Source organism: Idiotropiscis lumnitzeri, chromosome 1, assembly GCF_059441095.1.
Source record: "Idiotropiscis lumnitzeri isolate Australia: NSW breed Sydney's pygmy pipehorse chromosome 1, RoL_Ilum_1.0, whole genome shotgun sequence".
Classification (NCBI taxonomy): domain Eukaryota; kingdom Metazoa; phylum Chordata; class Actinopteri; order Syngnathiformes; family Syngnathidae; genus Idiotropiscis; species Idiotropiscis lumnitzeri.
In genome coordinates this window covers 34,112,388-34,127,343 of record NC_142391.1, presented here as the reverse complement: position 1 = coordinate 34,127,343, position 14,956 = coordinate 34,112,388, and the positions used below count along the sequence as shown (strand labels likewise).

General features: G+C 39.5%; 3 protein-coding genes across 7 annotated transcripts in view; 2 read left to right on the top strand and 1 right to left on the bottom strand.

Moving 5' to 3' along the window:
* Positions 1 to 167: 167 nt before the first annotated feature.
* LOC148344345 (uncharacterized) lies at positions 168 to 2,179 on the bottom strand. Of its 2 annotated transcripts, none has more exons than XM_088296989.1 (4): positions 1,873 to 2,179; positions 579 to 881; positions 466 to 501; positions 168 to 277 (listed from the first exon to the last, which is right to left on the bottom strand). In XM_088296989.1, the coding sequence occupies exons 1-4, from the start codon at positions 1,925 to 1,927 to the stop codon at positions 168 to 170; spliced, it is 504 nt and encodes a 167-aa protein (XP_088153115.1). In that variant the 5' UTR covers positions 1,928 to 2,179. The 2 variants fall into 2 exon arrangements, with proteins under 2 accessions (XP_088153115.1, XP_088153123.1); XM_088296997.1 differs by having other exon boundaries at positions 579 to 878.
* erap2 (endoplasmic reticulum aminopeptidase 2) lies at positions 1,969 to 13,432 on the top strand. 3 transcript variants are annotated; one of them, XM_088296956.1, is made up of 22 exons: positions 1,969 to 2,173; positions 2,242 to 2,314; positions 4,050 to 4,391; positions 4,480 to 4,666; positions 4,747 to 4,916; positions 5,008 to 5,146; positions 5,230 to 5,364; positions 5,457 to 5,577; positions 5,655 to 5,809; positions 5,975 to 6,088; positions 6,180 to 6,311; positions 7,252 to 7,383; positions 7,504 to 7,572; positions 7,649 to 7,824; positions 7,903 to 7,982; positions 8,634 to 8,817; positions 9,631 to 9,787; positions 9,874 to 10,058; positions 10,145 to 10,306; positions 10,399 to 10,539; positions 10,631 to 10,712; positions 13,055 to 13,432. In XM_088296956.1, exons 3-22 carry the CDS (start codon positions 4,180 to 4,182, stop codon positions 13,223 to 13,225), a joined length of 2,904 nt encoding a protein of 967 aa, XP_088153082.1. In that variant the 5' UTR covers positions 1,969 to 2,173; positions 2,242 to 2,314; positions 4,050 to 4,179; the 3' UTR covers positions 13,226 to 13,432. The 3 variants fall into 3 exon arrangements, with proteins under 3 accessions (XP_088153082.1, XP_088153090.1, XP_088153073.1); XM_088296964.1 differs by lacking the exon at positions 2,242 to 2,314; XM_088296947.1 differs by having other exon boundaries at positions 2,170 to 2,314.
* Positions 13,433 to 14,202: 770 nt separating this feature from the next.
* The window catches only part of lnpep (leucyl/cystinyl aminopeptidase), a 17,238-nt gene continuing 16,484 nt past the window's right edge, over positions 14,203 to 14,956 (top strand). Inside the window, exons 1-2 of one of the 2 annotated variants that reach the window (XM_088296937.1) lie at positions 14,203 to 14,303; positions 14,404 to 14,602. In XM_088296937.1, the coding sequence (XP_088153063.1) occupies positions 14,575 to 14,602 (28 nt within the window). In that variant the 5' untranslated portion in view covers positions 14,203 to 14,303; positions 14,404 to 14,574. Of the gene's footprint in view, positions 14,603 to 14,956 lie in introns of both variants that reach the window. The other variant, XM_088296928.1, reaches the window with a different exon arrangement.

Below are 14,956 nucleotides of genomic sequence, written 5' to 3'. Positions count from 1 at the left end.
GCATGTTTTCCAGGATGAAAAAATTATAAAATTATTTAAAAAAAAAAAAAAAAACGTAAAAGTCATGTGTCAGGGGCACAAACAAGACTTTTTGCTGTTACCACTCCAAGACTGACCACTGAAGGTCCACAGAAGTGAGTAAGTGATTTGTGTGTTGCACAAGTTTCTTACCACTTGACAGCAACGGAGATAGTCAGCACAGAGTTAAAAACAAGAATCTTCAAAAGAAGCAGCCTCATGATGAAGACGATTACTCTGTTTGTCCATATTGCAACATCTGGAGATGAAACCACTCTAAATGTCAAAAAGAACCCTATCTTTTTGAATAGTTATAATAATGTAAGATAAAGCAAACAACATGTTAAAAATGTATATTAGTAAGATTAATAAACAATTTGGCTATGAGATTTTTAAATTATGTCAATGTTAGAGGTAGATTTAACAACACCAAAAATTAACATGTACCTTTACTTTCATTTTCATCACAGATGTCGTGGGCAACTGGAGAGATTACAAAGCAATTATTGCCATGTAAAATATTTTGGATGGTAGATATAAGTGATTCTAAATTGTGAAACCTGTGAAGGTGCTGTGGTGGCTCTTGCTCACTCTGGAACGTCGACTCACAGAGCAGCTGTATGACGTCCACTCTCTGGTGGCCACTGTGATTCCCGCCACGGCGCTGTGGTTGAGATGTTTGCCGTTTGCAGCAAAGTGGACGAGCCCGCTTGACCTGAGGCCTTCTGACGGTGACCTCCAGCTGACCTCCAGATGCCCTCTCCTGAAGTTCCTCACCATGCAAAACAAAAGTGTCCAGCCTAGTCTCTCCTCGGAAAGGTGAACAGGAGGCGCCAGTGATGCCAGCATGTCACATTTAACTCCTCATGGTAGAAAAGGAAAAGGTGTTTTTATGTTTTGTGTGCATAATATGTTTCCCCTCATCTTGTGAATTCAATTGCCAACTAATCACATACACACATATATATAAAACATAAATAAATAATTAATTATAAAAATAAAATAAATAATTAATTAATATCAATATGTTAAATATTATCTGTATTGCTGTTATAACCATCCACCCAACCATTAAATGAGTTGCTTATTCTTTTCCAATATAAATTTCCTTTTAAACAATAATATTTAAAACTGTATTTAGCTAAAGTTACTGAAGTATTAAAGTACTGAAATGTATATGCATTATGCAATAGAATACTGTTCAATATTTACTGAAATGAAAGAGATTTTTCCAAGGAAGTAGATGGCCTCCACTCGCGGAGTCCCGAATAAAAATCAATGGTTTGGGATGTTTGCGATTTATTTGCTTTTTGATGTAAACTGTGCCAAAATGGGCATCAGTTTTAAAGCAGGTGACAAGATTGTGTTGTAAAGCAGGGGTCTTCAATCCTGTTCCCCGAGGACCTGTGTCCTGCCTGTTTTCCATCTCTCCCAGCATTTGAATCAAGTGTGTTGCAGCAGGGAAAGATAGAGGAAAACGATTGATGACCCCTGTGTATTACTTTTGATAATAAAATATAATAAACACTGCCTTTATTAGTCTTCAAATGGGATATGCTATAGCGTATATAAAAAGCTGCTCTTCCGTAACACTAAATCAACGTTTTTCTATTATTGTATTCAAAACTAAAAGCAGACACAAATATTGAAGATAACAGCTTTCATGAAAAACAACAGATATCTGGGAATATTTATTAAATTCCAATAATTTGCACAATTTAAATTACACAATTTTATAAATTTTTAAAATATAAAAAAACATTTAAAAAATCTATTCTTCCAAAATATTAGTTTTCTGACTTTCCTTGCATATCGTTTATTTATTTTTTTTTAAAGCAATGTAGAAATTCTCACCTGCCCGTAAGCTGGTGAAGATAAGATAAAGTAGTGCTCTGTGTGGTTCTGCCATGTCTGCAGATGCTTTCGTTGTTCAATTCTGTCTGGTGTGGGGCAGTTGACTCGACGTACTCTACGCGCGCACGCCTTGCGGCTGTGCACGTGCGCATTGGGTGCATGCAATTTCTTAGGCAGTCGGGGTGCATTGTGGGTTATTGACTCCTGTTGTGACTTTCCACGAACAATGATCCCACCTCCAGCCACACACATGGATTGATTGGGGCAAACCTGCCCACGACCGTTTTATATCTCATCTGAGGTAAGAAACTGACTTGAAGCTTGGAAACACACGCGCGTGCGCACTTGCACGTTCTCTTTGAATTACAGTGGGAGGGGTTTTTAAAGAGAAAGTGAAAGTTTCCAGTCACAAGGTTGGAGTGATGAAGCAAAGATGATCAAGGTAACGACTGAATTGTGGCTTTTTTAAATAATTCCTCACAGATTGCTGAGTGTTTCGAAAAGGATGTTGTCGAGCACCGTCTTGCAACTTGAGTGTTTGACCTGCCTCTGTGCTCTTGCAGCTGTTGTCACCTCACACATTTAGCTGTGTCCTGATCTGCTTTTGTCCACACTGTTAAGCATGTGGCTTATCTGTGTCTGCCACAGTCTCGTCTGGATGACTTTTATATTATTACTTTTAAAGCATGTTTATTTGTTTACGTTTTGCTTGATTTTATGCTTCTTGATCGCTATTTCCTTGTACTCACCATCTTTTCAAACCATGTTCATATGTGCCAGTTTGAATCCGCATGCCCTTGTATTCTACCTGGCTCACGTGTCATAAACTTGAGTATATTTAGAGGAACTCTTTATTCAGGCTTTATCAGATCCTTAGTCATGTTGCTTTGCTCTGTCGGAATATTTATTACTCTTTTTCATTCTTGGAGTTTCTGTCACCGTTTTACCTTACCTTTTCTAGAGTGACAAACACTGTGGCAAAAATCTGACCAAATTGATAGATCATAAAGGGTTTGACAATTTTACACCAAATCTGTCTTTTTTGACACATTTAATTTGAATTCTGGAACTGCCACAGGATATTTATTTTATTAACTGTTGCATCATTCTTCCGCTAGTCGTGTTCTTGGGCACATCCAGACATGGAGTTTTTGTAGCCTTGTCCTCATTGATGTTACCAGTGAGCTGGAGCCTATCCTCCCAACTGACTTTAGTTGAGAGGAGGGGTACACACTGAACTGGTCGCTAGACAGTAGCAGGGCCCAAAGAGATAAACTCCCATTTGCACTCATGGACACTATAAAATCTTCAGTGGAGCTAACAGTTATGCTTTTGGAACAGGAGTCAGAATAAAAAAAAATCCTTAATTACATGTATTTTTTAATTAAGTTTATTTGCCGTTTTTGAACTACCTGCATATAAAATAACCCATGTACTTGTCTTTAATGCATTGCCAAGGTATCAACTCTGAGCATTTGCCAGCACTCAAATCAAGTGACTGAATTGATTTGGCTGACAAAAACATTTGGAGAACTCACGACCTTAATGGGGACAAGCACTGTAGAAAGTGGATGGATGATAGATGTTGTATAAGCAACTTAAGTACATTACAAACGAATGAAAACGCTTTCCTGTCCTCATGATTTGACAGCGATATGCTTAGTCTGAGCTGGACAGCAGTCATAACTCAATGCATAACGTCATAGTTGTAGTTTGAAGCTTTATTTAACATTCTTGACTTGAGGCGGATCGACAGATTGAACGTAAAATATAAAGACACAATAAGTCTATTGGCTAAGTCTAGTAAAGGCGTACATATTCACTATATGCGCAAAGTAGAAATTTAAATGAGTTGCAAATATAACAAGCACCCAGTAAAGCTTGTTTTAAAGAGATGCCACATTTGAACTGAAGCAAAAATAATTAGGAACACACAAGTCTGCAGAAATGATTAGCAACTCACCTCTGATATGCATTTTCACCTAAAATAACTAACATATATGACGTAAAGCTTGCCTGAAAGTAAAACAAACTCAAAGCAACAACATGAGATGACCATAGCCTGTAGACCAAATTTCTTTTAGTCTACACATGTACAATGAATGGAATTTGCTCATAGTTTATCGATTACACGGAAAAAAAAAGAACACTTAAGAATCATCTTAATTCTTTTTTAGCTTTAGGAAGCAAAGAGAAGAAAAAACGTGGCAGTGCCTGTACATTTTGGCAGTGGACACGTCGTCTTTACAGGATTTGAAAAAGAAGGATTTGACAGCTTGCTTTCATCACCAGTTGTTAGCCTGCTCCATGGATTTGGCTTATTGTTCAATCAAGGACATTTCATCCAAAATGGTCTTGGTGAGGCTGTTAGTGCTTTTTCTTCTCCATTCATATGTGGTTGGAACGCAGCCCACCCAAATTTCACAGCAGGCATCAAGCCCTCCTCATCCTTCCGGAGAACAAACTCCTTTAGAGACAGACAATCTGTCCTTCCCTTGGAGCCGCCTTCGTCTGCCAAGGTAATCTCCCTGCTGTCTTTCCTGGAGAGGTCGGGTAATTACAAAGAAAACTGTCGGGATTCATTGCAAAAATTCATTTTTTTTATAGGTATATTATTCCTCTTCACTACCACATCTTGGTGCACCCCAACCTCACTAGTCACCATTTCACCGGCTCAGTCACGATCCAAATTGACGTCCGGAACAACACAAATTGGGTTGTGTTACACAGCAAGGGTCTGCAGATCTCCAAGGCAACCATTCTGGACAAGAACCTTGCTCATCTCTCTGACCAGGTCGTCATTCAAACAAAAGTAGCCAGATTAGCACATTGATTGCTTCTGATCTGACCGACTGACTCTTCCTCATGTTGTAGGTTCTACCTTGTCTTCATAATCCTGCTCATGAGCAGATCGGCATCTTTTCTCCCAGGGTGCTCAGCAGTGGTCAGAAGTACTTCCTACATATTGAGTTTGGCGCTGAATTGGCAGAGGGCTTCCAGGGGTTCTATAAAAGCACCTACAAAACCAGTTCAGGAGAGATCAGGTAAAGAGGAAATTTGGTGCAAAGAGAGTTTTTAATGTCGGTGTACTATGTATAATAAAAAAAATTAAAAAAAATCACTTTGTCTTTTTAGAACCATAGCTTCCACTCACTTTGAGCCGACGAGTGCACGCATGGCATTCCCTTGTTTTGACGAGCCAAGCTTTAAAGCCAACTTCACCGTGCGGATCAGACGGAGCTCTGAGTACATTTCTTTGTCTAACATGCCAATAGTAAGTATAGTAGCCGTTAGTTTTCTTAGACAGGTCTTCTGCATCTCAAAGACAAAAACAAAACAGGTGTCTGCTCACTTTAGGTAAAATCAGTTGAAATGGATGATGGCTTGCTGGAGGACCAATTTGCTGCAAGTGTAAAGATGAGCACATACCTTGTAGCTTTTGTCATCTGTGACTTTAAATCTGTTACTGCAACAACATCATCTGGCGTGCAGGTAGGGCCTCTGAGAAAATTCTATTCTCCTAGGTTATTGATAAATGAACTAAATTACGCTTTGTCCCCTTATGTACTGCAACATGGTGATAGGTGTCAATCTATGCTGATCCGTGGAAATGGTCCCAGACCCACTATGCCCTTGAAGTTGCTGTCAAAATGCTTGACTTCTACGAGGAGTATTTCAGCATTCATTATCCCCTACCGAAATGTGGTAAACTTTTTTTTTTTTTTTGCGGTTGTTAACCATAAAGCCAAAATGTATTTGACTCAGTCTCCATCCTCTTTCAGATCTGATCGCCATCCCAGACTTCGAGATGGGTGCAATGGAAAACTGGGGCCTGACCACGTACAGAGAGAGCAGCCTGCTTTTCGACCCTCACATATCATCTGTATCTGACAAACTGTGGGTTACCATGGTGATTGGGCACGAGCTTGCCCATCAGGTAGGAGTGGGTTTTGTCTCTCCATCCATCTGCTTTTAGCATAATCCGGGTTTACTTGAGCCGAAAAGCATCACTTAGTGGATGGCTATAGTGGCTATTTTCTTGGAGTGGACACATGTGTACCTAAATAGTTATTATTATTTTATTTTATTTTTTTGCTTGCAGTGGTTTGGTAACTTGGTAACGATGAAGTGGTGGAATGATATCTGGCTGAATGAAGGGTTTGCCAGATATATGGAGTACATTTCAGTTGAGGCTACCTACCCTGAACTAAAAGTGGTATGTATGTCCTTAACATAATCAAAGGATCAATGAAGGCCAACGTGAGGCTGAATAACCAATTAATTTCCCAATGTCAACATTTTTACAGGAGGAATATCTGTTGCATACGTGTTTTGCAGCAGTTGCTCATGATTCATTGAACTCATCTCGTCCAATATCCAGTCCAGCAGAGAACCCAACTCACATCCTTGAGATGTTTGACCCCGTCTCCTATGACAAAGTATGCTTTCTTTCTTCCATGAGTGTAATGCTTTTTATAACGATTGGCCGCATTTTGGGTGATTGGCTATGTTGAAAAATGTCGAGATCATGCAGGTGAATGGGAAATAGTAAATACACTTTTACTGTTGTACAAGTGTAAAAAAATACCCAACATTAATAAGAAAATCACAATAAGTAAAAACATAAAGAAAAACAATCCAACTCAATATTTTGGGCCCTACGCTTGGTGTAAAAAAACGGGCGCAACATATTTTTTGTGCCAAGTCAAGTCGAGTCTGTCGTGTTTGAGACCGCAATGCGCCTCACTGTAGTGTTGCCGCGCCCCCGACACACCTGAATATTTGACTGCGCTCGACGCAAAAATGAGCGCAGAGTTAGACTGCACTTAGCGCTACACTTGCGCTGGACATGAAAATCGGTTCTACATTTGAATAAAAATGATGAATGTGGAATGCATAGGTGAGACACAGATGTGCCTCATATTGAACATGAATTACTGTACTACAACTGCACGTGTGTCTCATTTTTTTTAGGCTGTTGGCTAATCCTTTCGTTGGATTAAGTGTTGCCCAAAAAATAAATAAATAAATGACAGAAAAGCAAACCAAGTGCACAGTTAATCCTTTGATAGTGCATGTGTGATTTAAATCCTGACAGGGTGCTTCTTGAAGTTTTGTGAATATTTTTCCAGAAAATTGTGGTTGAACTCTCAATGGTAAAATTTTAGGGAATTGTCACATTTAGAGGTTACACTATATTTGGGAATTGCCTACTATTCAACTATTTTTTTGCTATTACAATTTAGCAACAAGATCTAGCATTCACACATTTCGTGTAAAAAGATCCATGCATTTGCGATATTGCAGAATTGTTGTTGCAACATATGGCTTCTCCAATCACACTTGTAAAACTCTCCGTTTTCCTCTCTGTACATCTAGGGGGCATGTATCCTGCACATGCTGCGCCATTTTCTGTCAGAAGACGTCTTCCAGAGTGGGATAGTTCGATACCTGCGAAAATATAGCTACCAAAATGCACATAACCAGGATCTGTGGGACAGTCTGGCCAATGTATGAATACAAATGCACACCTCAGTAAACTTTATAAATAAATGGATGGATGGACAGATGATAGATAGATCGATAGACATACAGATAGACTGCATCCAATTTATGATTTTTTTTTTTCAGACTTGCTCAGAGGAGGATTTCATCTCAGGGCACCATTGTTACACCAGAGAACAGGACCATAAAAATTCCGTAAGTCAACTACTGCTGAAACTTACCTCCATGTGGAAAATGTTGAATTGTCTAACCTGGCTATTGTTTCATTCAGTACATGTTGGCCGGGGAACATTTGAACTTGACAGCCATTATGAACACTTGGACCCTGCAGAAAGGTGTTCCTCTGGTAATCGTTAATAGGGTGGGGCCACGTCTGATGTTCAAACAGGTCAGGTTCCTGAAGACAGAGCTGCCCTCTGACCCCCAGTGGTACACATTGCAAAAAGGGTGAGGATGCAGTTAAAGTTGTTCCCTTTGGAATTCACATCTGTGTTACATGCTTTAAGAATCACTCTTCTTCTCTAGTTTCTTATGGTATATTCCTCTCACATACAAGACGGATACGTCCAGCACTATCCACAGACACCTAATGACAACACACAAAGGTAAGCAGGAAAATGTCACTTATTGTTGTCTTACTAACCCTAACACTTGTGTTATTTTATTTTTCTTTCCTCTACTAAGTGAAAAAGCCAAAATTGGTATTTATAACACATCAGGGGGGTGTTGGTGGCACATGTGCAGAACAAGAGTCCATATTAGGGCAAATTATAATAAATCAAACATATTTTTGGGACTAACAACCCTCTTGGCTACATTAAAAAAAAAAAAAACTTGTGTTAAGCTTCGTATGGTCAGGATGTCAACATTTTTGGATTGTGGGACAGAGCTCTGTCAAGAATGCCACAAAATGGCGGCAAAGCACTACTTTTCTCTAAAGGTGATGCTGTTGGTCAGCGCATAACTGAGGGTATTTGAAAAAAAAAAAATCCAATTATTTTTAAAAATAAGTTCTGCTTTTGGTGTGACTTGTATTATATTTCATAACCATCTGGAGACTTGGCGCGGAACTTTCATATAATTTGTGAATGAATGTACTTTCACTTTTATACTGTGAGTAAACATTTTTGTTTCAAATTACTCTTTGCAATGAATTATTTCTGTTTAAATGAAGACTGTAATATTTCCACCTTAGTGGAGGTCCGTGTTCTACTGAGTGCCTTTCTAATGTTGTCATTGTTGTCTGTGTCTTCCAGACAGTGTCCACATAGGAAAGGAGGTGAACTGGGTGAAGGTCAATGTGGACATGACTGGCTACTATATGGTTCATTATGAGGCTGGAGGATGGGAGGGGATAACAAAGCTGCTGAGAGAAAACCACACAGCCCTGAGCTATGAAGACAGGACCCACTTGATACACAATGCATTTCAACTGGTCACGTAAGACATGTATATTGTTGCCTACTAGCCTATATATGTTTTTGCGTCGATAGTAGCACACAATGTGTCTGAAGTCCGGTCACTGTCAGGGACCGATTTAATTAATGATTGCAGGGGTCCTTGGTCTTACGTACTTTCATAGGATGTTTGGATTATGTTACTGATGCTACGCAATGAACTAGTCCATGAAATGGTGTAAGAATACGTCATCACGCGACACAAGAAGGCATGCTCAGTTATTGCCAAACTTACTGTTTTTCATTTGATTGTTTTATATTTTTTCCTTCAAAATGTGTCCTGTTATTATGACTTTACTACTGTGTTATTACAAATTTGGGTTGCATCCCGAATGTAGGAACGGAACTCCTTTTTAAAGGGAAGACCTTCTGGTAGTTGGTTTCCTGATGAGTAAGCATTTTGTTGCGATAGTCAAGGGTTAAATGCATATTGATGCAATTGAGACAAAATGGAATGCAATCAGTGTCAACTAATTTGAGTACACGGAAAGAACAACAACTTGTCAATAGTGACTGGTACTTCTTTTGATTGTTTGTTTCATAAAATGATTGTTAGGCTTATTCTTGATTGGGAAAAACACACACATTCCTCATTATTTTCTGCACTATGACATGAATTTAAAAAAATATGACGCAAAGTGTAACTAATCGGTCATTTATTGATTTTCTCCATAGTCAAGGAAAATCAATAAAATTCCAATCCCGACTTTCCCAAGTTGAACCGAGCCACTAGCTGGAATCATTAACTTTGAATAATGACATTTAACCCTTTAAATATGCTTGTGTGCATTTAAAGGGCAGGTTACCTTCCGCTCAACAAAGCACTGGATCTAATTGGTTATCTGCATCTGGAGACACATACTGTACCGCTGCTCCGAGGATTGGGCTACCTGGAAGCACTTTACCATATGATTGAGAAACGGAGAGATATGGATCTGATACAAAATTTCAGGGTGAGAAGATACATATATATCCAGACTTAATTTACCTAAAAGAAGAAGCATCACATACATTTGATTCATTGTCTCCTCTGGCACAGAGGTACATCCTGCAGTTTTTCCGTGCTGTCATTGACAAGCAGACATGGAGTGATGATGGCTCTGTGTCAACTCGACGACTGAGGTCCGAGGTTCTCTCCTTGGCATGCCATCTGAATGACACTTCCTCCCTGGATGAGGCAAAGTCGCGTTTCAAAGACTGGCTTCAGTCAAACGGGGATCTCAAGTCGGTTCATCTATCAGCTTCACTTATAGTTCAGAATTTCTGTTGATACTTGTTGATGGCCTAACAAACATGTTGTGTAATTGTAGACTCCCCACTGATGTGGCTCACACTGTGTATGCAGTTGGTGCCCGAGATGATCACGGATGGGCCTCACTCTTGCACATATACAAGACCTCAAGCTCAACAGCACAGAAAGACAAAATTTTGTTGGCTTTAACCAACAGCAGAGACACAAATAAATTACACAGGTGCGTTTCCTAATTTTTTCAGACATGTTTTTGCTGCCACCATGTGGAAATGCATTCATACAGAATAACGAATTGGATGTTTGGTATTCTAGCCTATTGGACCTGGGCCTGGAAGGTGAGGTGATACGACCGCAGGACCTGTTCACGGTTATCTTTGGGGTGGCCCGAAACCCTCTGGGACATCACATCGCTTGGAACTTTGTCAAGAAAAACTGGAGCGTGCTTGTTCAGAAGTCTGTGTCGATCAGGAGATAAATGATTGTTTTTATTTTGGGACAGATGGTTGAGAAATTAACTGTCTGCTCTCTAACTTTTCTTCTTCAGATTTCAGTTGGGCTCAGCTACGATTCGTCACATCCTCCTAGCTACCACGGGGCAGTTTTCATACCCAGAAGAATACACTGAGGTATATGCATCTTTACCACATGTCATAAATATTATTACAGTGTTCCCTCACCTCCTCACACTTTACGTTTTGCGTCTTCAGTACTCTGTGGGGTTTTCCAAAATAGTCATATATGTTTAAAAAAAAAAAAAGAAGTAATAAAGCCATACCGGCAGCCATTTTGCGGAAAGATGCGTTGTTTCAACATAACCACAAGCACCTATACAAGGCGCGTGATTGGTTCTTGGTGCGAGCTTAACCAATGAGAGGACAAGTGGATTTGTCCCGTGAGCTGATTGGCTGCGATGACCCAGCATCTTTCCTTGTTGTATATCGCCAGTCTCGTCCAGATTAATAAACAAACGGCACTTTTGAACGCCGTTCTGTTGAAAAATTCATAAAGTTTTCAATTTTATCATTGAGCCGTTCAGTTAGTCAGAGTCGAGCCGGAAAAGCGGATAGTAAACAGTAAATACTCCCCTTTAAAAGTCTAGTTATTTAAGTTTTTTTCTTTTTTTGTGATGAGATTTACGACAAACTGGCATGCCCCCTTTTGGAGCTTTGCTTGTTCTTTTTTTCTGGTTTCACCATTTACGTCACAGCAGGGAGTTAAGCGAGGTAATATTGCTCAAATTGTCAGTTCTGTTGTCTCGACCAATCGCCACCAAAATGCAAATGCACATTACTACTCTTGTCCACTTCAACCTGTGAAAGTATGAAAGCGTTCTGCACAATAGTTTGGATTTATTGACATTAAACGTGAGCTCATGTGATTACCTCCACAAAATCAAAAATACTGTGCCGATTGCTTCTCTATTTACACAGGCTTAAGCGGACTAGAGCAAGAATGCGCACACGAACCCCCACTGGTTATATTTCGGACACGCTAATCTTTTGTTAAGTGTGATGAGTCAGCCAGGCGTCAATATTTACACCTCACACCCTCCATCGGTAACAGAAGCTTTTGGTCGCTAAACAGACGACCTTAGCACAAAATTATCTTCTTACCAGCAACTTGGTACCAGGGATGCCTGGCTGTTGCCACTCATGCATGGCGCGTCCACCGCCGCTTGCAGCCAATTAATGAATCCTTCAGCGTTGCAGCACTAATCGGCGTGGATTCCGGATAAACTGCTCATTGATGAACCCTGGAGGTGGTCTTCTTGAACGGTGCACATCGCGAGGCCGCTTTGAGAAGGTCAATGTTCAGCGAACAAAAAGTTCCAGCAAGGAGGCATGTGTGGCCGCTTTGGAACACGACTTTGAGTGGTATCTCACCAACCTGGAGTACTACAGTCGAAAAACTGGAGCCTATCCTCATATCCCGACTGCTGCTTTTATGCCGTTCATCCCATCGTGATCAGCAAATAAGCAGTGTGCAGCGTCGTAACATAATCTATGTATATCTGCTCGTATCCACAGTTCCTCATTCTCATATAAATCCGCCAAATCCTTTTGATATGTTGAAGTGGTCATAGGTAGGGGTGTCCACGTGAATTTTGGAACCAGTTGATCCCCGTTATTGGACGCTATAAGCAATGAAAGTACAATGATTTCCAATGGAGAGTTTCTAATATGTCCTTTTAATAACTCGAGTGAAACATGAAGTGAGCGGCGGACTGGGTGGCTATATTCCTCATTAAAAGTAGGTGTTTTTCAAGTCGTCACTTATTTCCTCATTTCTCCAAAATTAATAGATAAAAAAGAAAATAATTGCCTTTTTCAGTTTCCTGATTAAAACATATAAAAACTGAGCTTGTTAGTGAAAAATGGGCTATCTTGCATCTTGTCCTCCTTTAAGCCATGATTACTTCCAGCGACAGTACTTCTTCTTTATGGGTTTAAAATTGCATTAGCTATATAAAATGGTTAAAATGCACCACAGGATTCTAGTTAAAGTAAGCCCATTTTAGGAAAAAAATTAAAACTGTGGCATAATTCAAAGCTAACGTTCCGTCGGAATTGTCTGCTGCCGGGCTTGTATATAATCTTCATTTTGCACTTTTAAAGTTGTATTTGTTGTGTAACAAGTATTTAGAAGATTTGAATTATGTCAGGTGGATCGCAATGGGGCAATAAAGGCGAAAATACTCTCCAAAAAAAACCCATAAATTAATTAAATAATAAAAATAAACTCAATCTCTATTTCACGGTTTTTCACCTTTTGCTGGGCTTTCTGGTCCCCATTAACCATGATAAACAAGAGATTACTGTATAAGGTATGTCCACAAGACAATAACTGATACATCGATATTCTGATTGTCCTGGCAATGCCTGTGGTCGTATCAAGTATTTCCAAATTAATGTTTGATGACGAGTGACTCTGTGCTGATTTTGTTTTCTTTTTTTGTTTAACTATCCAGGTAAAGTTGTTCTTTGAGTCTATCAGAGAACATGCATCTCAGGTAAAAAGTCCTCAACTTGCACTGGACAACTTGCAGAAAAATGTTCGCTGGATGCAGAGGAACTTGGAGACGTTAAAAAACTGTCTGAGTGAGAAAAATACTCGTGACAGAAGGACTTTTCACAATTGATTTTAAATTACCTTCTTGATTTTAGAATGACAATTCATGGTGTGTGTGTAAAAAAAGTTTTTCATAATGAAACATCAATTTTGCCGTTTTACACGTGTATGCCTTATTGTGTGACTGGGTTAATGCAGAGGAGATAGATTAACATTACAAAATGATGTCCCTCAAATAACAATCTTTTATTCAAAGACAATAAAATGATGAACTGTACTTTTGTTGTATGTTGTCATAACCGGAACCAGACTTTACTGTTCATGTATTTGCTCATATACCGAGTTCTGTGCTTGCAAATTCACCATTTATAGATTGTATTGGAACCTCTCGTTAATTAGGTTTCCTTTTTTTGTTCTCTGTCCAACGTCCAGTCCAATATAAAGTTATTGCTTTGGTGCCATCTTGTGGTAACTTGGTGCCAAGGAACATTTTGAGAGGAGGATTATCATTGACAGTATAAAAATGCCAGAGCCTTGTCTAAAAGAAAAGTAATGCTCTGCTAACATCTATAAAGCATACAAATTTCTGTTTTTCCACACTCTTAAAATAATGGCCCAAGTCATATTTTTGGGCTCGCAATGCTGGCCACCTCTGCTAAAATCATCCTTAGCTAATGAGATTGATATAGCAAATCTACCACTAAATCTAAATCATTAAAATAGATATAATAAAATCGGGGTATTTTGTTGACTTGTTCGAGTTTTCTGGAAAAAAAAAAAAAAAAAAAAGGGAAAACAATGACTGACATGCCGATATACATTTAAATACAAGTACAATTAATGCAAGGCTATGAATAAATCAAGATTATCAATTGCAAATGGAATGCCAATCAAAGAAATGTCAGGGTTTTTTATGGAACTGATTAAAAAACGTGTAAACGTGGTCTTGAAGCGTAACAATGGTCATGACGTCAAAAATATGTTTTTCCGGTTCTGTGGTATAGTAGGTCGTTAAGATAGCCCCGCCTCTTAACAGTTGCTAGCCAATGGGATGCAAGAGTCCGGTTCGTTGTCAACAACTGGTCGGCGGGGAAGCCAAGTGACATCTGTCGTACATAATAGGAAATATTGTTTCCGAGCAATTATAGGTGTGTGCGTGAGTTTCGTTTTGTTTGAGGAAGGAGATTGTGTTAGAAAAAAATAATCCATTTAAGTGATTTAACTCCAATTATGATAAATTGGCTATAGCGACAACGTAGCTGGTGTTGGTGTTGTGAGGACGGGCTTCGGGCAAGCGAGCAAGCAGGCAGGCAGACACTTTGGTGGGGTGCCGGGTGGCCATTAAAACTAGACGTCGGATCTAAACGTGTCCAAGTATCCTGCTTCCGGGACGTAAGGACCTCCTTACAATAACCTGCTATGGATCCCTTTGACTATAACAGTTCAGGTAAGGAAGTGCGAAGGTTACTGGACGGACGATATACAGTACATGACAGCATGCTAACAGCAAGCAAGCTCGCTAATAATAACCATTCATTGTGAGTGACTTTGAGTCGCGGACACATGTTGCGAGAGGTCAATTGGAGTCTTTTTAGGAGCTTGTGTAAAAACTCAACATACTTTGAAGCCAACCAAACACGTTCGTGCCTCCGCTTGTCGATTTAGGTTTGATATTATTAGCCACGTTTAGTCATGGCGTGTAGAGCAGATAAGTCGTGCAGCTCCGCTTTGCCTACCAGCAGACAGTTAATCAATAACCTCTGCTGCTGTCGTCCTAATATATCCAGGACGTTATTGACCA

What these genes read in the sequence shown, in the direction of transcription:
- LOC148344345 (XM_088296989.1), bottom strand. Translation starts at nt 1,927, where the DNA reads ATGGCAGAACCACACAGAGCACTACTTTATCTTATCTTCACCAGCTTA. An exon ending in CCACCACAGCACCTTCACAG is followed by an intron (nt 502 to 578) that starts GTTTCACAATTT and finishes TAATCTCTCCAG; the next exon opens with TTGCCCACGACATCTGTGAT. An exon ending in TGATGAAAATGAAAGTAAAG is followed by an intron (nt 278 to 465) that starts GTACATGTTAAT and finishes TTTCATCTCCAG; the next exon opens with ATGTTGCAATATGGACAAAC.
- erap2 (XM_088296964.1), top strand. Translation starts at nt 4,180, where the DNA reads ATGGATTTGGCTTATTGTTCAATCAAGGACATTTCATCCAAAATGGTC. An exon ending in AGCCGCCTTCGTCTGCCAAG is followed by an intron (nt 4,392 to 4,479) that starts GTAATCTCCCTG and finishes TTTTTTTTATAG; the next exon opens with GTATATTATTCCTCTTCACT. An exon ending in TTGCTCATCTCTCTGACCAG is followed by an intron (nt 4,667 to 4,746) that starts GTCGTCATTCAA and finishes CTCATGTTGTAG; the next exon opens with GTTCTACCTTGTCTTCATAA.